Source organism: Thamnophis elegans, chromosome 10, assembly GCF_009769535.1.
Source record: "Thamnophis elegans isolate rThaEle1 chromosome 10, rThaEle1.pri, whole genome shotgun sequence".
Classification (NCBI taxonomy): domain Eukaryota; kingdom Metazoa; phylum Chordata; class Lepidosauria; order Squamata; family Colubridae; genus Thamnophis; species Thamnophis elegans.
The window spans coordinates 18,995,753-19,018,694 of NC_045550.1; the positions used below are offsets into that span (position 1 = coordinate 18,995,753).

Consider the following 22,942-nt stretch of genomic DNA (forward strand, 5'->3'; position numbering starts at 1 on the left):
ATTGAGAGTCAAATCTGAGATGATGTTTGGAGATCCAGAGTTGAATATCTCAGAGTTGAATAGGCGATTCATGTGAGGTGGGCATTTAATAAGCAAGCAAGCAAACAAGCAAGCAAGCAAACAAACAAACAAATAAAATGTGAGTGCAGTAGCACTTAGATATATACTGCTCCATAGCACTTTACGAATTGCTCTCAGCACTTTATAATGTCAGCATATTATCACCAACAATCTGGGTCCTCATTTTACTGACCTCAGAAGGATAGGAGGCTGAGTAAACCTTGACCAGTCAGGATCAACGTTATCTGCAAGCACACCATATGTTTCTATTGAAGAAAGCCTGAATATATACATACCATATGTATTTTAGAGAAATAAATTCAGGAAGTTCATATTAGCTTTCATACATGCATACACAAAAACACAAACATTTGTTGTTTAAGGTTAAGGTTAAGGTTTATTTGATTTATATGCCGCCTTTCTCCCAAGGACTCAGGGCGGCGTACAACATTAAAAGAAACACATAATACAAAAGTTAAAAAGAAATTAAATAGGATAACCCAAACCCAATTAAAATTGACAATGACATTTTTTAAAAGAATTAAAATTAAAATTAACAGTAATCAATAATTTGTTTTGTTTTGTTCAGGCCAGGCTTGCTTGCTGGAAAAGCCAACTTCTTAGGGTGCGTCGGAAGGACCAGAGGTCGGGGATTATACGAAGCTCCGGGGGCAGCTCATTCCAGAGGGAAGGCACTCCCACAGAGAAGGCTCTCCCCCTGGGGGTCACTAGCCGACACTGTCTGGCCGACGGCACCCTGAGGAGGCCAACTCTGTGGAATCGCACTGGATGATGGGAGGCTACCGGTGGCAGTAGGTGGTCTCGCAGGTACCCTGGGCCTAAGCCATGGAGCGCTTTAAAGGTCATAATTAGTACCTTGAATCGCACCCGGAAGACAACTGGCAACCAGTGCAGGCCACCTAAAAGGGGTGTAACATGGGAGTACCTGGGTGCCCCCATGACAACCCGCGCAGCCGCATTCTGGACCAGTTGAAGCTTTCGGGTGCTCTTCAAGGGCAGCCCCATGTAGAGAGCGTTACAGTAGTCCAGGCATTTGGTGACATTTACAGAAACAGATCTGCCAAAATGTGAAGCAATATTTATGCCTCTTACTCTGTCAATGCTCTAAAAAGAACCTTTTTTATAGAACTGAAAGAGTCCATAACGCTGGACTTAAGCTAACCATTACACAAGACTTAGAGTAAATCATGCTTATCTGTTATCTCTTAATTTTTCTCCCCTTGCTCAAATTAAAGAAGACTTTTTTCTTTTTACAGAAATGTTACCTTTTTGCAGCTTCTGAAACACTAAATTACTCACAGATATAAAAAAAATGTTTAGATTTAGTTGTGATAATTTTAAGGAACCACTACTTATTTTGCCCTGAGACCCACAGAAGTGTTTCAAAATGTCTATTCCACTATAAATTTGGCATTCAGCCAAGTCCAATCAACACTACCACTAAGTAAATGTACACAAAAGTATATGCTTACAAATTTGTATTTTCAAATGGATGTCTGCTTTATTATTATTTTTCTGACAGTTGAGTATAAAATGAGTGTATTCAATATTTTGGGGGGGAGGTTATTCAATATATGCAATGCTTAATGTATAAATAAAACACAAATTACACATACAAATAGTAAAAATACAATTAAAATCAAAAGACAATTAAAATTAAATCAAAAACAATCCTGCTGTCATTAAGAAGTGGTGGTGGAGAATTAGTTTTTGCCATCTTCTTAAGTACAGAAGAAGCTAAAACATTTCCTTAGGGATAGGAAACTGTTCCAGACAGTTGTAAACTATAACTCTCTTCGAGCAGCTACAGTTGCTTGACCACTAGTCAAGGATACTAGCAGATGTACTTCAAGACTATCTAGAAGAGCTCAGATGTTGCTGAGTTGTAACTTGTTGCTCCCGTGTCACTCTTTTTGGCCTTACATGAATGTAGCAATGTAAATAAATAAAACACAAATTACACATACAAATAGTAAAAATAAAACAGATCTGATTGAACTCTGATTAAAACACTATGTACACTAAACATTCAGAAAGAATGCATAGCACTATCAGATCCTACAGGCAAGTTATTCCTTTCTTTACCTTCATACTTTGTTGTCTTTTGCTTCTAGTTACAGACATGTGAAGCCCCTCTGTATGTAGCCTACTTTGCAGCAGGTGGCCTAGCTACACTGCTAACGTCATTGCAAAATGAATGTAAAATGGCCAGGCTTGGCTTAGGTATGCATGGTCAGTGCCAAGGTTATTAACAAGACACTTGCCTAGGGTGATGCAGAGTTCATTATCTGTAGAACATTGTGAGGATGGGTGAACTAATGGCAAAGCAGCTACTGAGTAGGATTTAACCCAGAGTGGGGGGGGGGGGGGGGATAGGGATTTATACAGGCAGGGAGATCCATAGCTGCAGGAATTTCTACTCCATTTATTTTTATTAAGCCTCATAAACACTGAATCGTATATCCACCTCCACTGGGAGACTTGTTCATAGACTTATATGGCTCATTATATGATGTTCTTTTATACTATTCATCTTAAATGCCCTTGTTCTTAATAAGTTCCATTCCTCGTCTAAATTATGGATTTATAATCTATCCTGTGTTTTGTCATCTTACTACAGCCGTGCTTTAAATCTACTTAGGGAATATTAGACAATAGGCAATTAAATATTACTTTAAGGGGACTTCAAATCCCAGGGGATATCACAAAGTGGGTGGAAACTAAAACTTCTTATATTTCTCAGTTGCTTCAGAAGAGAATTAGGGTTATTTTCTTTTGAAATTGGTGCTCTCCTTATTTAAGGGTTAAAATGACACTTTCTTGTCTTTCCTGTTCCAAATACAACTGATTTTTGAGAGCTGCAACTGAAGGAGCCTCAGAAGCTTCCAGTTCCAAAATGCAAACCTACCAAACCCAAGATAGATTCTTCAAGTCATCCAAGGACTTACTGCACTGGTGAGGGTGATCTAGGATTCAGAATAAGGATGACTTAACTACTGCTGTTTATGAAGCTGTAAATATGTCTATGTGTTTATGAATAAATGTACCACTTGCAGATAAGAGCCAAGGTGGCACAGTGGTTAAATGCAGCACTGCAGGCTACTGCTAGATCAGCAGTTCAGCGGTTCAAATCTCACCGGCTCAGGGTTGACTCAGCCTTCCATCCTTCCGAGGTGGGTAAAATGAGGACCCAGATTGTTGGGGGCAATATGCTGACTCTCTGTAAACCGCTTAGAGAGGCCTGAAAGGCCTATGAAGCGGTATATAAGTCTACTGCTATTGCTATGTGCATTAATGTACTTTGTACATTACAACTTGTTAAGTTGGCAAATCATTTCCAATGCAGTGTCTATACAAGCAACTTTCATTCACATTGCCATTGTTTGTTGACCAAACAGCTTCTATTCTGGTGCTGTCCTGGAAGCATGGGAATGTTTGTGGGGACAACATTTAAAGCTTGTTTTCTGATTTGCCTCCAATTTAATAAACCACTTGTCCCTAGAATGGGTGAGAAAGTAAAATGTGGCTGAGGCAAGGAAGTTTTTTAAGTGCCATTAATAATGGAAGAAATATGCAGGGTATTTTTTTCTAGTCTTGAAGTATAGCAATAGCAATAGCAATAGCAATAGCAGTAGACTTATATACCGCTTCATAGGCCTTTCAGGCCTCTCTAAGCGGTTTACAGAGAGTCAGCATATTGCCCCCAACAATCTGGGTCCTCATTTTACCCACCTCGGAAGGATGGAAGGCTGAGTCAACCCTGAGCCGGTGAGATTTGAACCTCTGACCTGCTGATCTAGCAGTAGCCTGCAGTGCTGCATTTAACCACTGCGCCACCTTGGCTCTATGCTATTGCTATTGCTTTCAGATAAATAGATACAGGATTATCACAATTGACAGAAGTCTATAGAAGACATAACCCTTCCCTTAATCATGCTAGTTCAGGAACTGTACATCTGCATAACAAATCTAGTTAATTATGGCTTCACTTATGTTGCTATAAACTATTTTTGGGAAATATTTGTACTGATTGCTGTGTCAATGTGTATACCAAAATTGCTGCATTGGCACTGATGCAATCAATATGATTCTCTATAAATTATAGACAGTCAATAACTTGCAATATTATAATAAAATATTTCCATGTCTTTGTTTCTGCTTGTTTATATGATGTTCATGCACACGGAATTTCATCTTATGACAGAAAGTCAGTAACACAAGTAGCCAAGACCATTCATGATTTAGCTCCATAGAATTTATTATAGGACTGTTAAAATGTATTGATTGTGTGTCAATGCACTGCACATATGTCCTATTTGGATGTAAGAAAAAGTATGCTGCCCTGCAGTGTAATCTCTATATTAAAAATTCTAGCTTGCAACAAATACCATAATGCCCACAGATAGGATAGGCTGTGGATGTGTTTATAGCATCCTGACAAGCAACTGACTGAGTTGACGTAAGTGTCCTTCCTGTTAGGTAATGTGACATGTCATTCAGTGCAACTAAGGCTAGGAACCTGATTGACAGCTTCTCTATATTATTAAACTGCATTATGTGAAAACATAAAGAACAACGTTTGAGGGACAGCATGTTAACTTCTTTCCCTTTCCCTTCCTCTTCCTTCTCCTCCTTAACTCCTGGTGACTGCCTGCATAAATCCTTGAAATTTTCATAGAAATATTTTAGATGGTTTGCTGTTGCATTCTTCATAGAGCTCAGAGAGAGAGGGATTGGCCCAAGGTCCATGCTAAGACTGATTATTTATTTTATTAATTAGACTTATATACCGCTTCATAGAGCTTTCAGCCCTCTCTAAGCGGTTTACAATTTTTTTTAGCAAGTTGAGTCAGCAACTTGCCCCCACAGTCCGGGTCCTCATTTCACCCACCTCGGAAGGATGGAAGGCTGAGTCGACCTTGAGCCTGGTGAGATTTGAACCGCTGAGCTGCAGATCACAGTCAGCTAAAGTAGCCTGCAGTACTGCACCCTAACCACTGCGCCACCTCGGCTCTGAACTCATGGTCTCCTTGTTTCTGTCTCTCTATCAATATTCATGTTGTATATTTCTAGATCTGTTTTGCAGCCCTTGTTGCTGGAGAATCACCCACCTCCAATATAATCTAAATGACTATATGGGGATCAAATTAATAATAACTTTAGTTATCCATTTATTTTCCATTTTATTTGCCTGTATTCTCATTGTCCACATTTAGTTCCCTTCCTTTACAACAGTGTTTATAATCTCCCTATTTCATATATCTGTAAAGCTGCTAGGAGTCAGTGAAAACTTACGCCATAATACTGTTAAACATAAAAATGCCATGAGTTTCTGATCTACTATATGACTGTAATAACATTCCTGAATCCAACTCATAAAGACTTCTAAGCTTTGTTTCTCAAATTTGTGCTTATTTAGAATAATCATACTAAAGTCTATGTTGCATTTCATTGGAACTTATCTAAGTATGGGTACATCTGAATTCACATCACAACTGCTGCAGAGAGTTTCAGTCCCAACTACTTGCTACTTAGAATATTATGCATTACTCTCTGCTATATTATTTCTATCCAACAGAGCATCAAATTCAGAAAATTAATTCCATTTAATAAGTATGTCTGCAATGCATGCACGTCCATATATGTGTATGCCCAGTGCACAGAGAATAAAATAAATCAATATGCTAATCATAATATTAAATGAAATTAAGGGGTACCTATTATACATTCATTTTAATGCTATTTTGAATAATGAAGCTAACCATCTGTCAATCCATGGAGTTGGGTGGAAAGGGATAGAATCCTGTCACTGTTGATGTGCCATTCAACATGATGTTATGCTGAAATATATCTACTTAGTGTAATGCCAATGGCTGTGTGCCTTTTATGAAGCTGACTGCGGAGTGTAGTCAAGGTTTTTTGTTTTTTATAAAATAGCCCCCTTCAATCTATTCAACTTTCTTATAGACAGGCATACTTCTTGTAGTAATTGCTTATGATCAAAAACTAAAATACTACTATCTGAGTGTAGAACTCAGTGGCTGTCACTTGGTTTTGGTGCCCTAACAGTTTTTACCATTAAAAATACAATCTGTTATTCATTTTAATCAGCAGTTGCTTCCTTATCATTGAGAAATTGAGAAACACTTTTTCTGTTCTTTGAATAATAATCCATGTCTTCCATGTGTATTGCTGCTATAGTAAAGAATCCAATTTTAGCATTTATTTATCCAGATTCTGGGATCTGGTATAAAGTGATGAAATAACAGAGAAAATTGATACAAGCAGGGACGTGCAGGCAGGGGAGGCAGGGGAGGCAGGCCCTCACCACTGTCATCATGAAAAGAAAAAAAAATGTAAAAGGAAAAAGGCTGAGGTAGTTGCTGCCAGAGTCACAGTGGATGACTGCTTAGTGCCTCATTTAGTCTATCTTTATGATCACTTGAGCAGAGTTAAGCAAGGGTTTAAAGGTGAAAAATTCCTTATGTAGATGAGGCACGTGGTTCTCTCGCCTCCTCCTGTAGAGGGCACTTTTTTTAGAGGCTTTTTTAAACAGTTAAGCAGAATCATCCATTGGAGACTCTGGCAGCAGCTAGCCCAGTCTGACCTCAGCAGCTCTTGTCTTTTTCCTTTTACATTTTTACATTTTCATCATGGCAGGCAAGAGCAGAGTTGAAATCCTCTGTGAAAGAGCTGGAAAAGGTATGTGGGTCAGAGGGAGTGGGAGGAATTCAAAATTAATGTAATTTGTAAGTAATTGTATTATTGTAAGTAATTTGTGTGTGTTTGTGTGTGTGTTTTTTTTACCTGCTGCTGCTGGTGCGTGGGCTGGCACTTTTTTTAATGTTTCAGCAACCCAAAACTGTTAAAGCGAGGAGGCTGACCATTCAGCAGACATGTTTATAATCATTTTCCGTTTCCTGTCTAAGGGGAACCATTTTAAGCGTGGGATGTCTTCATTAATATAATCTGCCCCTTTCTCCTTCTGATGCTGTTTTGTAGGAGAGGGGAGAAAGATGGGTTCTCCCTTGGTGTGGTAGAGCCCTTCCGAAAGCCCTGCCACTGTGTCCGCCATTAGAGGCGTCCCGCGAGACGCTTCTATGTCAGACACAACGTCGGGGCTTTTGGAAAGCCCCGCCGAAGCCTCGCCGCTGTGTCTGACATAGGGCGGCTTTTGCCCATTTGCCTCACCAGCCATAAACCCCACCCACGTCACTGGATACAAGCATAGAGGAAAGCCCAAGGACTGGCATCTACTGGACATAAAAGTCATGATCCAGAGACTATTATGTCGAACTTTGATTACCTGGCCTGCTTTAGTATGAAAATTCAAGAGTTGAGGGATAGTTATAATAAATGGCTACAGAGTGATAAAAAATGTAATGGCTAAAGTGACCAGATTTTAAAATTGGTAAAGCGGGACACCATTGGCGGGCGGGGCGGGGGGGTGGGTGTTCTTGATTAAAAATTTTACCGCCTGGCGCTGAAGTGAAGCTGCCAAAGCTCCTGCCCATGGCAGCAGCGGTGCTTCCTCCCCCTCCGCTCGGAGCACCTGAGCTGGGCACCGCGTTACCCCTGCCCTGCCCCCTCCTCCGCTGCCATGCTTTTGAGGAGCCATCGGGCCTTTTTTCCTGCTCCCGCCTCTCCGCCGCCTTCCTACTGGCTCCCATGGCCTCAAGGCTCCTCAAAAGCACGGCGGGAGCTTTGGCGGCTTCACCTCAGCTGCAGCGCCGGGCAGCAAATCCAGCAGTGCTGTTAGAGGAGGAGGAGGCAGCAGCAGTTAGTCCGGTGGTGGCAGGGGCTTACCGTCAGTCCACCCTGCTCATCACAACAAATCACCGCGGCTACGCGGGAGTAAAAAAGTGCTGCGCGGACTTCCTGGGAGGAGCCTACTGATGGTGGCAGCTTAAAATTTAGCTGCCCCCAAATTCCTGATCACGTATCTGTTTAGATGATCATCCATCTGACGTCTTAACAGGTTTTCTTATCCTTCAGGCAAGAAGGGAAGAAGAATAGTTTTGCTTGCAAATGCCCTTCGATTTTTGCAGCTTTTGTGCCTGCAGAGAGAGGGGGGCCAGCCCAAAGCAGAACGGCGTCCGTGCTGGGAACTTCAAACTGCCTTGTGCGGTACAAAGTAAGTCTCCCCCACTCAGTTCAAAGCTTTGATTTATTTGATTTTATCACGAGCTGAATCCGTCTACGTGGAAATTAATTGTTTACCAAGATTTTAGCTTCCTCTTTTTACAAGATCTTCCTCTGAAAATCTTTTTACTTAGAGGCTTTTAAAATGGCGCTGAGCAGGCTGGATTCTCTGGTAATAATGATTATCTTCTTAAACTTTTTGCTAAATGCTACAGAACTCTAAAATTTCAAAGGAGCGTCCTTATCACCTGTTTTACAATCGGCCAGCAGAAGCCTTCTAATTAGTTTCATTTTTACAAGACTTCCATTCTCTCATTAATCTTGCTTATCTGGAACTTAAATGGTGATGAATCTGCTGAACTGTCTTGTTACAATGCTTATTTTCTGAAAGTTTTGCCAAGCCTCAAATTTCAAAGTAAAGGGAGAAATTCAGCGTCTTTACTTATAGCTGCATAGTCAGGCAGCAGAGTTTTATTAATTGCTGGAAGATAAATTTTGGAATGGCCTCAAAACCAAATCCTAATTTGAAACCGTCACCCTCTATTCCCAGGGGCACATCCCCAGGGCCTGGCACAAGGTTGCAGCCTCCGCTCCCTACGCCCCCTGCTGGGGATTTGTTAACGAAAGAATTCTTCTTGAGTGAACTAAGTGTGGCTCTTAACGCACAGACAATTAAAATGGAAGATAAACTTAGAGATCTTAAAGAGGAGATAAAACAGGAGATAAAACAGGAGGGAAAAGAGGAAATAAAAGAAATAAAAGAGGAAATTAAAGGTGAAATAAAAGGACTTAAACAGGAATTGTATGAGAAAATTGATGCCAGGGTTGTTAAAATTAAAGATGAAATGCTGAGACTTGTAACTGTATTGACAGAACATGTTTCCGGAATTGAAGATAGTCTAGAGGATCTTAATGAGGCCAATACCAACTTGACATTGAAAACAGAGGCGGTGGAACAAAAAGTGGAAAATGCTGAAAAAGAAATTATTATGATACAATATAGACAAATGGAGTTCGCATTAAGAGTAAGGGGGCTGCGTGAGGAGAAACAGGAGAACCTGAAACAGATTCTATCAGAAGCCTTTGACCGCCTGGTGGGAAGACCAGGGACCAACCTCGACTGGCAGATCGACAAAGTTTATCGCGTGAACTCTTGGGTGGCAAAGCAGAAGCAGCTTCCTCGAGACATCGTTATATACTTCACTACAAGAGAGCTTAGAAATATGGTACTACAAGAGTCTTATAACACTAAGCTTCAAACTGGCGGTCAAGACCTGATTGTTTTGAAAGAGATACCACCTCAAATGTTAAGAGCCAGGAGAGACTACGCTTTTTTAGTCGAAGAACTCAGAAATCGTCAGATACAGTATAGATGGGACACACCATTTGGCATTATACTTACATTTGATAGGCAAAGATATCGCCTCAACTCTGTATGGAAAGCCCGAGATTTTTATCATAATATTTTGAAGGCTGGATATCCTGCATCATCTGGACCTGGAGAAAGACCACAAGAAGGACAGGACAGGCAGCAAACTACACAACCACCAGATAAGATGGAGCATCTCTCTCTTCTAGAAGTGCAAGGTGTTATGGAACAAAGACCTAGTCGCATGATTACTAGACGAATGGAGAAACAAGCTAAAAAGCAACAACATCAACAATCACCGGCCATCGATCAAGGAGCTACAATAACAAGTCTGGAAGCAGTGGGAGGAGCTAGGCCTAAGGTTAAACAGGCCATGCAGGAAGCTCTAAAAATGCTTCAGCCAACCAAAGATGACAACTAAGATTTTAACATGGAATGTCAATGGATTGAATTCCCCACAGAAGAGAAAGAAAATATTTCACTATCTCAAACAGTTTAAGAATGACATAATTTGTTTGAAAGAAACTCATATCAAATCAACTGATCAAAAATATTTGATTAACTCAAAACTTGGTCAACATTTTGTAGATTCTGCTATGGAAAAGAAGAATGGTATAGTTGTATACTTAAGAAAAGACATGAAAGCTGAATTAATTGAAGCAGATCCCTTCGGAAGATATATCGCTTTAGACCTAATCCTAGAAGGGAAAAAGACATTACTTTTGGGAATTTATGCCCCTAATCAACAGCAAGATGGATTCTATAGAAATCTTCATGCTAAATTAGTACAGTGGGACTATAGTTCCTGTATACTATTGGGTGATTGGAATGGTGTGAGACACTAAGAGAGATAAGAAGACTTCTTGCCCAAATACTAAGATGCGAGCAAAGTTACCCAAACCTTTTTTTGACATCATGGATGACTTTGAATTGAGAGATATTTGGCGAGAAAGAAATGCAGAGGAACATGATTTCACTTTCTTCTCTGATAGGCATCAATCCCTTTCAAGGATTGATTTTATACTAACCACTAATGATTTGCTTTCTAGGGTCAAGAAGACAAAGATTGCGGCTAGGGTCCTTTCGGACCATAACCCAGTTTGGATGGAGTTGGGAAGGGTAGTGCAGGCAAGAAGGTCTTGGAGATTGAATGAAAACTTATTTAGATATGAAAAGTATATTAATGATTGTAAAAAATTGTTATCTGAATATTTTGTTTTGAATATGAATAAGGGTACATCTATGGAATTCGTATGGGATGCAAGCAAAGCGTATATGAGAGGAGTGCTGATGAATATAAATAAAACACATAGATATAAACAAGGGTTAAAACAAACAGAACTGGAAGAGGAAATTAAGAGAAAAGAGTTGGAGCTAACAATGAATCCAGGCGATACAAAGGTTAAGGAAGCTATCACCATATTAAAATCTCAATTTGACATGTTGATCTCTGACCAGGTAGCTACTAGTTTATTATATGCAAAACACAATACCTTTTGTAACGCAAACAAACCTGGCAGATGGTTAGCTTATCAGATTAGGAAAAAAAGGAAAACTCGAAATATATCTAAACTGATTTACAGAGGGAAGGAGGTGTTTCAACAGGAAGAGATTCAAAAGGTATTTCGGGAATTTTTTACAGAATTGTATAAAGGGGATAAAACTAATGGTCTAGATATAGACAAATATTTAGATAAAGAGAAAATACTTTCAGTTAGAGAAGAGCACAGGCAAAAATTGAATCAACCAATAACCTCGGGGGAAATTTTGCAGGTAATTAAGCAATTAAAGTTAGGGAAAGCACCAGGTACAGACGGTTTGACAGCGGTTTACTATAAAAATTTACAGTTAGAAATGGTAGAACCTCTTAGAGAATTATTTAATAAGATTCAAACGGAAGGTAAAGTGCCTCCATCTTGGAAGACAGCGTTTATATCTTTGATACCCAAAGAAGATCAAGATACTACCCAACCAAAAAATTATAGACCTATCTCATTACTTAATGTAGATTATAAAATCTTTACTAAAATACTAGCAAATAGGTTAATGCTGGTTATTCAACAATTGATACACACTGACCAAACAGGTTTTATACAGGGGAGACAGATGAAAAGTAATGTCAGATTAATTATTAATGCATTAGAATATTTGGGAAAGAACAACCAGATCCCTGCTGCGTTCATATTCCTGGATGCTGAGAAGGCCTTTGATCGAGTTAATTGGCAATTTCTGTTGAAGATACTGCAAAAAATGCAGATAGGAGATAATTTTTTACAGTCAATTAAAGCAATATATCAACAGCAAACAGCACAAATTATAATCAATGGAAGTTTAACAGACTCCTTTCAAATTGGAAAAGGTACAAGACAGTGCTGTCCTTTGTCTCCGCTATTGTTTATTATAACTTTGGAAGTATTGTTGAATAAAATACGGGGCTTGGATGGTCTAAAAGGGATCAAGATTAGGCAGCAAGAATACAGAGTGCGCGCTTTTGCGGATGATTTGGTCATAATATTGGAACAACCGCAGGAATCCAGTAGGGTTTTAATGAATACGATTAATCAATATGGTCAAGTATCTGGTTTTAAAATAAATTTAGGAAAAACCAAAATATTAGCTATAAATATGAATGCTAAACAAAAGGAAGAACTAGGAGGGACGCTAGGATGTGAAGTGGTCAAAAAAGTCAAATATCTTGGAGTCAATATTTTAACCTCAAACGGGAAATTATATAAGCATAATTATGAACCACTTTGGCATAGTATACAGATAGAGATGAAAAAAATGGGAGAAATTGCACTTATCTTTGCTGGGCAGGATAGCAGCAGTGAAAATGAACATCTTACCAAAATTTTTATTTCTCTTTCAAATGTTACCTACTCTTTAAAAAGATGCGAATCTTTTAGAATGGCAGAAGGGTATCAACAAATTTGTATGGGCAGGAAAGAAGCCGAGGGTAAAGATGAAAATAATGCAAGATGCACGGGAGAGAGGAGGCTTGAAATTACCTAACTTAAAATTATAATACGATGCAGTGGCGCTATCTGTAATTAGTGATTGGACTCATTTAACTAATGATAGAATACTGAATATCGAGGGATACGATCTGGTATATGGTTGGCATGCTTACTTGTTGTTCAACAAAAAACTGGATAGGAAGTTTAAAAGTAATATTTTAAGAAATGCTTTACTGCGGGTCTGGAAAAAATACCAATATAAATTAAATGACAAAATACCCATGTGGGCAATTCCTAGACATACAATTGAAAATATGAACATAGCACGAAAACAGGATAGAACTACCTATAGACAGCTTCTCATTTTGGAAAGGGGGGTACTACAACTAAAATCTTTGGAGGTATTAAAAGAGGAGAAGGTAATTCAAACATGGTTCCAGTATGGGCAATTACAGGCCAGGTAGAAAATCGATCAAAAAATGGTTTTATCCAAGCTGAAGATAATTTGTTTAAACAAATAAGAGATCAAGGCTTAATGCATATAAAGAGGATATATAATGTACTAATACAGATGGATTCGGAAACAGAATTAGTTAAAGATTGTATGATAAAGTGGGCTCAAAATATTGAAGAACCAATAATGTTGGATACATGGGAAAGAATATGGGTAACAAATGTGAAATTTACACAAGCTCAAAATCTAAGAGAAAAATTTTATAAGATGTTCTATAGATGGCATTTAGATCCTAAAAAGCTGGCTTCTATGTATCCGAATGTACAGCCTAAATGTTGGAGGTGAGGTTCTCTCGATGCTACATATTATCATATATGGTGGACCTGCCAAAAGGTTAAGGCATTCTGGATAAAAATATGGTGGATTATGCAAAATATCTTTAAAAGAAGGATAAAGTTTACTCCTCAGTTATTCTTACTAGGTATATGTACTGACTTTACAGTGGTAGAGACTAACTTGATTCTGCACCTAATAACGGCAGCAAGACTGTTGGTGGCGCAATACTGGAAGAAGGAAGACTTGCCTACAACTCAAGAATGGACATTGAAAGTCACAAATTTAGCCGAGATGGCTAAAATATCAGCATATCTTAAAGATCACTCAAATGAGAGATATAAACGAGACTGGAAAAAATGGATTGATTATATACAAAATAAATACGGGACCAAGAAATTCCAGTTAGCCTATGCTTAAGATCAGAAATGATTTAAATTGTTTAAAGTTAGTTGAGCAAGAAGAAGCTAAGGTCAATGTAGAATGTCATTAATTTCTTTATTTCTTTTTTTTCAATAGATTTTAGACTGTGTTTGTTAAAAATCCATACCGTGTACGGATTCTGGGAAGTCGGGGGGGGGGGGAAGGAGGAGGGGGTGGAGGGAGGGAGGGGTATACATTAGGCTAGAAACTAGAACTATCTTGACATACAAAAAATTGTACTTCGATGTTTTACTGATTGAGGAATGATGAAATGTTTGTTTTAAAAGAAATAAAATTTTTGAACTTTAAAAAAAATAAAATAAAATTTAAAAAAATTAAAACAAAAGTGCTGCATGGTGTTTTCTTGCCTTGGGAACAGTGGTCCCGCGGGGGAGTCTCCGGCTGCTGCGCTCGCCTCGCCCGCCAGCCCCCGAAGTGCGCGAGGGATGCTTTGGGGGAAGCCTCCGCTTCCAGACCCCGTCGAGGGCCACACACACAGGTGGCTCTTTTCGGAGAGGCGGAGGCTTTCCCATGGCTTGTCCGGGTGGAAGTGGGGCTGGAAAAGTGAGCCGCTCCCCCGCCCATCTGCCCGCTCACTCGCTACACCCCGCCCATGAGAGCGGCAGCGGATGGGCGGGGGAACGAATGAGCGGCTCACTTGCTCCCCGCCCATCCGCTCGCTCACTCGCTATAGTACCCAGCCCATGCGAGTGGCAGCGGATGGGCAGGGGAACGAATGAGCGGCTCACTCGCTCCCTGCCCATCCGCTCGCTCACTCGCTACACCCAGCCCATGCGAGCAGCAGCGGATGGGCGGGGGAACGAATGAGCGGCTCACTCGCTCCCCGCCCATCCGCTCACTCGCTACAGTACCCCGCCCATGCGAGCGGCAGTGGATGGGCGGGGGAGCGAGCGAGAAGGCGCCAAAATTAAAGCAGGATATTTTGAGAATGCCCCAGGACGCGGGAAAAATTATGAAAAGGCGTGGCTGTCCCGCCAAATGCGGGACATCTGGTCACCCTAGTAATGGCTGAATACTATAGTGAAAGTAGAAGCTTTTATGTTAATCCCTTTATTTCAAGAGTTCTGGGTACAGCAGTGCTTATTACCTGGGATATCTATGAAAGATTCTGATTTATTTCTTTAAGGAAAAAGTTTAAATTTTTATAACTTTCCAGAGGTAATGTAATTTTTTTCTTTATCTTATGGTGCAAAATAAAGGTTCCTGTGGAAAGAATGATAGTATAGGGACCAATATATGGGGGAGTGGTAGAATGTGATACAATTTAAATTAAATTGCATCTTTAAATTAAAGCAAAAGGAATCACTGATAATATATGTAGGGCTTGCCTTAATATCACAATGGAAACTCATGTGCTGATTCAAAATTTTCAGAATTGGATAGAAAAGGCTTTTATACTTCTTGGCACTTGAAGTTACCTTCAGGCTTTTATCCTTTCTGTGAATTCTGTGCTATGATTTGAATGACATTCTCTAGTCTTTTCCTTCTTTTGTCTTGCATTTAATGTGATAATGATCAAAGGAAATGCCAGAGGAAGAGAGAGTGTTTCTCACTTTTTTGCCTCTTTTGGCCCTTCTTGTCCTCAGTTGCTGCCTATCAGCCTCTGTTTTGCTGCTTGCTTTTCAGCTGCCATTGAAATGGGGAGGGAGGGCATGGTATTTGGGTGAGGGAAATAATCTGTACAGGAGGACTGTTAATTGGGAGTTGTTCTCACCATTCGTTTCCGCATGTGGAAGGAGGGGAGTTTCCCGCCAAGGCCAACTGTCCGGCATACCAACCTGATGATGATTTTTGAAGATGTCTCCCACCTGACAGCTGTGGAGATATACAATTGGACTATGGACTGGGGTACCAAGGGGAGGGGAATGAATCATATATTGATATCTAATGCTTTCGCGCCCTTTTGCTCAGATCCAGCTTTGCTTAGCTTCTCATTACTTATAATCAGTAAAAGTACTCTTAATTCTGCAAACTGGAGTTGAGTTTCTTTCTTGGTTATTAAGTGAAGGAGCCGTGACACTGCCTGTGTTTACCATCACTCTATTAATGACTGTGGACTTTTGTCAGGGAAATCCATGCTTCCACAGCTTTCAACAGAAAAGAAATGGGGCACTTAAATATAACTCATAATATGCATTTAAAAAATATAGTATCGCACACAATCAAAAATAAAAGGTATATGTGTCTTTGTGTAGACTGTTACAGAAATACTTGGATTAGTTAAGTAGAATGTTGTTTCTCTATCCCAGCCATGTCAAATACACAGCCTGTGGGCCGAATCCAGCCCGTGATAAGCCCAGAGTTGTTCTGTGGTGACTTCCTGGAGACATAGAGGCACCAGCCTGTGCCACCCCAGCCCTGGCCAACCCTAACCCCATCCACCCAGGCAGCTTTGATGGCCAGGCCAGGCCCACCCTGGGTCCCCAAGGACAAACAATATCCCAATAGAGCCCACAGTGGGATCAAGTTTGACACCCTGTTGTATCCATTTCCATTTAGAAGACCATCTTTGCTTTGTCTACATTTGGATGGCTGTGTACAGCTAAATAGAGCCCATTTAAATAATATTTCACAACAGTGATTTTTCTAGACATTTCAGATTGTTTGTTTTACCTTTCTCTTGTTTCAAATTCCAGTTCTCTCTTTTTTTATCTGTACAGATTATGTTGCTTACGGATCCTGAGATTGAAAGCAGCCTGCTGATCAGTTCTGATGAAGGAGCCACCTATCAAAAATACCGGCTGAACTTCTACATCCATAGCATGCTCTTTCATCCCAAGCAGGAGGACTGGATTTTGGCATACAGTCAGGATCAGAAGGTTAGTATTACTTTTATGCTCTGCTAGGACCAAATCTATTATTGGACAGAATAAAGTGTCAGTTAACAGCCAGCATATCAGGAAAGACAGCAGATTCAAAGGATATACCTGACATTTACCTCCTCTAATTGCTCCCTAAAATAACCAAGGGCTCAATTTATATATTGATGAGTACATTAGATTTGTAAGTCTGAAAAGTAGAAGATGGACAAGAAAAAGAATTAAACCTGTTTTAATTTCTTTAACTTCTACATCTAATTAAATTAATGCGGTTAGTATCCATTCATGTATTTAATTATTTTCCTCTTGTGTCACATTCAAATTGGAATAGGCATAAAGCTCTGGAAATCAAGGCAACTCATCATTCCAGAGACTCTTACCTGGTCAATTCCTCATTAATTTAAGAAGCCCTAGAGTAATAATGGAAGTTGGTTTATGCTTTGCTCAATATGTCTTTGCAGGATAGGTGCTACACAACTTTACATAAAGTATATCATATTAAATGCCTATCTTTTAACACAGAAGTAGGCAACCCGCAGCACTGGAATGGCAAGCAATATTCCTATATTGCTCCCTACTCGCCGCCCCCCTTTTTGGGGGGAGGAGATACATGTTTCTTTAACCATGATTTGAGAGCAGGGTTTCTTATGATTTTGGGAAGGGAAACGCACCCAATTACAATTTCAAGCACTTGGCAGGAAAAACTCCATAAACTATGAGGATTTATGAAATATAAAAAATAAAACTCCAAAATCCTTCCTAGAAAAAATGACAAGAGCAAGAAAATCCTGATTTCAGCCACTTTACTTCATCACTCTTCCTTTTGGTTCCAAAACATATTAAATGCCGTCTCTAGGTGGCCATAGATTGTCCATTCCTGCTCTGAATTTTTTTTGTAAGTGAGATACCTGCATTATGTTGTTTATAGAGGATAGATACAACAGGTGGATGGGAGAATGTCAAATGACTGGCCATTAGGCCAATGAACAGGCCACTAGGCAGGTGAATTCGAATGATAAGAAAGCAGCAGTGAACATTAGTTAGCAGCAAATATTTGTTTTACCCTCCAGGTGATGGTTATCCCAGACTGTCTTTATTCTTAGATGCTATTTCCTTAAGCCACAGATTGGTTAGGGAACAGTTTTGTACCTGGCTTCTTTTTCTGACAAAATGGGAAAGAATTCACATGCATTTGTAGGTAATGTAGACATTTAGTTCTGCATGTCTTAAGATCATTTAATAAAATCATGTAAGCTAATGTATCATGATATTTGATTCAACATATTTAAAGCATACACAACAGATCATCAGTATCATCCAAAATATTTTAATATTCATAAGTACAAATCCTGGCGGTTAACTGAATTAGTTTACTCTAGAAGATTTAAATCAAGTCAATTCTACTAGATTTTTGAGACACCACATTCTTAAAGTATCCCTAAAAACAATTTTAGCTTTCTGTCACAAAGCAGGGCAAAATATCCTGAGCATGAACAAATTGACTTTATTTAAAGAAAAATACATATATGTCATTTAGCAGGCACTATTCAAATAGCCTGTCTCCAAGTATTAAATTTATTTCTATCCCTTTCTCCCCAAATAAGGTTTATGAACAATTTTGCTAGAACAAAAATAAAAGAAATACTCAGTTTCTTCATACATTTTCAGCAAATGACTCAGATATTTTATAAATATGACAGAGTTCAACGGTGAAAAGAGAGATTAAAAGAATGGGATGGGACAAAATTACCAAAGGAAACAAAAATGTCAAAGTAAACATATTAATTTTGAATATTTTTACTAATAACAAAATAAACATATATTCCATTACAAAAATCAGCCCTGTGTTTTACAAGTTTGTGTTTACACTCTTGTGTTTTACAAGATTGTGGAATGAGGGCTTTCCTGAGATCCTTATGGCTCCCATCTGATGGTATTCTGTAAGACCTTGAAAACCTCTCCAGGTTTGGGTTGAGATTCTCCTATTTGTAATGTTTTATATCTTTAGAAGATAATTGTCTGTATTACCATCTTGTAATTATCTTGTAATCACCTTGTAATTATTCAGGTTCGAGTATTGTATGTCCTTGTTTTTATGTTGTTCTTTACTCTGTGAGTGGTCCATCTTTTGAACAGCATCAAAACTGAAAACATAGAAATTCACCATTAATGTCACAGAAACACCATTGGGAATTTATACATTAGTTTTCATAAAGCTTTGTTCCATAGATATCCCATGGAAGTGTTTTTTCCAATTATTCTATCAAATACTTTCAGTCTGCCCAAGTTCTGTCGATAATAACCATAGAATTGGCCCCTTGCTACTTTCATTTGCTTACATGGGGGAAAAAATCAGTTCCTCTACTTTGTAGCCTTGTACAATTTGCCATGTTATGGCAGTGGCTGTGATAAGTACATATGTTTTTAATCTATAAAAATGATTAAACAAATTCCAGAAGAACATTATTAGATTTCAGCTGATAATGAGCTGCCAGGTTCAAAGTTAACGTCTGACTATCACTGAGAAATAAGCAAGAGATGGCTACGAACCTGCCAAAGTACTATCTGAAGTCACTCAGTTTGTTTGGTCTATTTCACCTAAGTTTAAGGGGGGAAATAGTACCCTTGAATTGTACCTAAATTTCATTATAGGCAGATAAAGGGGAAGAAATATAAATTATTGTATAGCTAGATCAGTGGTGGGATTCAGGTAATTTAACAACCAGTTCTCTGTCCTAATGATTTCTTCCAACAACCAGTTTGCCAAGCTACTCAGAAAGTTAACAACCGGTTCTCTCGAAGTGCTATGAACTGGCTGAATCCCACCACTGAGCCAGATTAAACATAAACAGTATAGCCAAATGGTCACCATTTGCTGACCAGGGGGATCAGGCACAGGGGGATCAAGTAGACCAGGCACAGGGGGATCAAGTAGAACAGCTCTGGGTTGAGTTTCAGGACGTTACCCCCGGGGATGTGGACAAGGCCATGAGAGCTGTAAGTTCCTCCACCTGTGCTCTGGATCCGTGTCCCTCATGGCTGGTTGTTAACTGCAGTGAGGTGACACGAGGCTGGATCCAGGCGGTTGTAACCGCCTCCCTTCGGGAGGGGAACTTCCCCGCCGCACTGAAAGCGGCGGTGGTGAGACCCCTCCTGAAGAAACCATCCTTGGATCCAGCTGTCCTCAATAGTTATCGCCCGGTCTCCAACCTTCCCTTCTTGGGGAAGGTTGTTGAGAAGGTGGTGGCCTTCCAGCTCCAACGGTCCTTGGAGGAAGCAAACTATCTAGACCCCTTCCAGTCAGGCTTCAGACCCGGTTACAGCACAGAAACCGCGTTGGTCGCATTGATGGATGATCTTTGGAGAGCCAGAGATGAAGGACATCCCTCCATCCTGGTCCTCCTTGACCTCTCAGCGGCTTTCGATACCATCGACCATGGTATCCTTCTGCGACGACTGCGGGAGGTGGGAGTGGGAGGCACCGTGCTACGGTGGTTCTCCTCCTACCTCTCGGACAGGTCGCAGTCGGTGTTAGTGGGAGGGGAGAGATCGTCCCCAAGGCCCCTAAATTATGGGGTGCCGCAGGGTTCGGTCTTATCCCCCCTACTATTCAACATCTACATGAAACCGCTGGGAGAGATCATCCGCAGGCACGGGATTAGATACCATCAATATGCGGACGATACTCAACTGTATCTGTCCGCCCCGTGCCAAATCAATGAAGCAGTTGACGTGATGGGCCGGGGTCTTGAGGCCGTTATGGACTGGATGAGGGTTAACAAGCTTGTGCTCAACCCAGAAAAGACCGAGTGGCTGTTGTGTTTCCCTCCCAAAGATTTGGCAAACATTCCAACACTCAGGCTGGGGGGTCAAATTCTACACCCCTCAGAGAGGGTTCGCAACTTGGGAGTCCTCCTGGATCCACAGCTGTCATTCGACCACCATTTAACGGCTGTGACCAGGGGGGCATTCGCCCAGGTACGCCTGGTGCGCCAGTTGCGACCCTACCTGGACCGGGAGGCCCTCACAACAGTCACTCGGGCCCTTGTGATCTCTAGGCTGGAATACTGCAATGTGCTCTACATGGGGCTGCCCTTGAGGAGCATCCAGCGACTTCAGCTAGTGCAGAACGCAGCCGCGCGAGTGATTGCGGGTGCCCCCCGATTCACCCGCATAACACCTATCCTCCGCGAGCTGCGCTGGCTACCTGTCGATCTCCGGATGCGCTTCAAGGTGCTATTAATCACCCATAAAGCCCTACATGGCAGTGGATCTGGATACTTGAGAGACCGCCTTCTGCCAATTACCTCCCTACGACCTATAAGATCCCATAGATTAGGCCTCCTCCGCATTCCATCGGCCAGCCAGTGTCGGCTGGCAACTACAAGGAGGAGAGCCTTCTCAGCAGTAGCCCCGACCCTTTGGAACGAGCTCCCCGTGGAGATTCGTACCCTCTCCACCGTCCAGGCCTTCCGCATAGCCTTGAAGAACTGGCTCGCCCGTCAGGCCTGGGGATAAGAATTGCTACCCCGCCCGAATGATGAATGAATGTTGCTTACTATTTTTATTATATGTTGTTGTCTTAATATTGTATTCCCCTCTCCCTGGTTTTCTGTGAGCCGCCCTGAGTCCCCTCAGGGAAAAGGGCGGCCTACAAATGCTAATAAACCACTAAACCACTAAACCAATTAAAGGCAAAAGGGCTTTTATATGAAGAACTATGTCAGGATAGAGAAATGAAATATATGATTATTAAAAACACAAATGATGTCATATGTGAACTTTTGTGCTCTCAAAATAATGCAACACACAGCCATTAATGTCTAAACTGTATGAATAGTGTGAAAATTTCCCTCTGGATCTAGTAGATATTCACTTGTTTTACTCTTAAAAAGAATATCAATACATAAAGTTTGATTTTACCTTCATCATGTGTGCATGTGTGGATATCGGTAGATATATGTATCTGATCATTTTAATGATGCTGATATAATTTTATTGTTATATTTTCATGTTTATTTCATATTTTATACCCTATTTTACAATTGTGCACCACCTTTATTCTCTGGAAAAGGAAAATAAAACAATATTAGAAGAGAAAATATCTTTATTATATTTCACTTGGTTGTATAGTACATTGCTTGACTCCCCACATTCAGTGTCACTGGACATGTTCCCCTTGGTCCTTGGAAATCATAAATAAGAGTGTGGGGGGGGGGACCCAATGGCTACTGCTGAACACAATTGCCTATCCCTGGAATGTTATCTGATATAGAATTATAGTACTTATTTTCTTCAAATATCTTGATATATAAATTAAAGATTTTGAAGAAATTATCCAAACAGCTAATATCTTTTCAATTTGTGGATATCAAGTACTTGTCATTTCACAAAATACTTGTGTAAGAAAAGAGAATCATGTTAGAGAACATTGATTAGAAGTAGCTTTGCCTAAACACATTAATGATGGTGTAATAGTTATTTCTTTTGTTTTGTTTGAAAAATTAAAATGGCATGACAGGAAAGAAAAACAAATGGTTGGACTGTTAATTTCAGTACATTTTAAGTAATCTTTTCTTTTGTTTAGAGAACTATTAGAAGGCTTGGTCAATATCAGTGGTCCCCATCAAGAATAAATGAATAAGAACTCAGACACCCAGTGAATCATATTAATGGCTTTTGTGCAACTTGACTGGTTGCTTGGATTTTCATTTTCTGCATTAGTTAATTTTTAACCTATTGAGTATTGGAAGGACAGGGCTAACTAACAAAGGAAATGGCAATAATACTAGATGGCCTAACTATTATTAACTAGCACATGGGATTTCCCTAATCAACTTGCTCAGACCGACAAAACTACTTTTATAAGCAGTGAAACATTTCAAACCAAAAAGAAAAATAAGTCCAGTTGCCATGACTCAACTTCTAGACAACTCTATCTGGATGATTGAGAATCTTGATTGACATAATGACATAATTTTAAATCCTTAGTTAAATGAACTGGAATAAGCTTTCAAACAGAAATAACAATAATTGCTATGCTCTGTTTTCTTATGTACTGCTTTTATTATCCAAAAAGTATTCTTTTTTTTAAAAAGTATCCTGATCAGATTGTTGCTTAGATGAAGCTCTGAAAGCAAGATGGATCATCGTACTTACTGAAATGTTACACTGCATTATAGGTTTAGAAAGATTAAACAGTCCCTTTGATCAAATTCCACGGGTATTGGATTCCATCATAGTGGAATAAATACTAGTTTTAATTCATTTGTTTATTTTTTCACATTTTTCAACCCCTCATCTCTCTCAAAGAGGGATTGCTATTGCTACCAGTACTAGTAGC

The 22,942-nt window shown here is 39.9% G+C and overlaps 1 protein-coding gene across 1 annotated transcript in view; it reads left to right on the forward strand.

The window, feature by feature from the left end:
• SORCS1 (sortilin related VPS10 domain containing receptor 1) overlaps positions 1-22,942 on the forward strand; it is a 611,780-nt gene that overhangs the window by 385,520 nt on the left and 203,318 nt on the right. Inside the window, exon 4 of the mRNA XM_032225618.1 lies at positions 16,441-16,599. Within this exon, the coding sequence (XP_032081509.1) occupies positions 16,441-16,599 (159 nt within the window). The remainder of the gene's footprint in view (positions 1-16,440; positions 16,600-22,942) is intronic.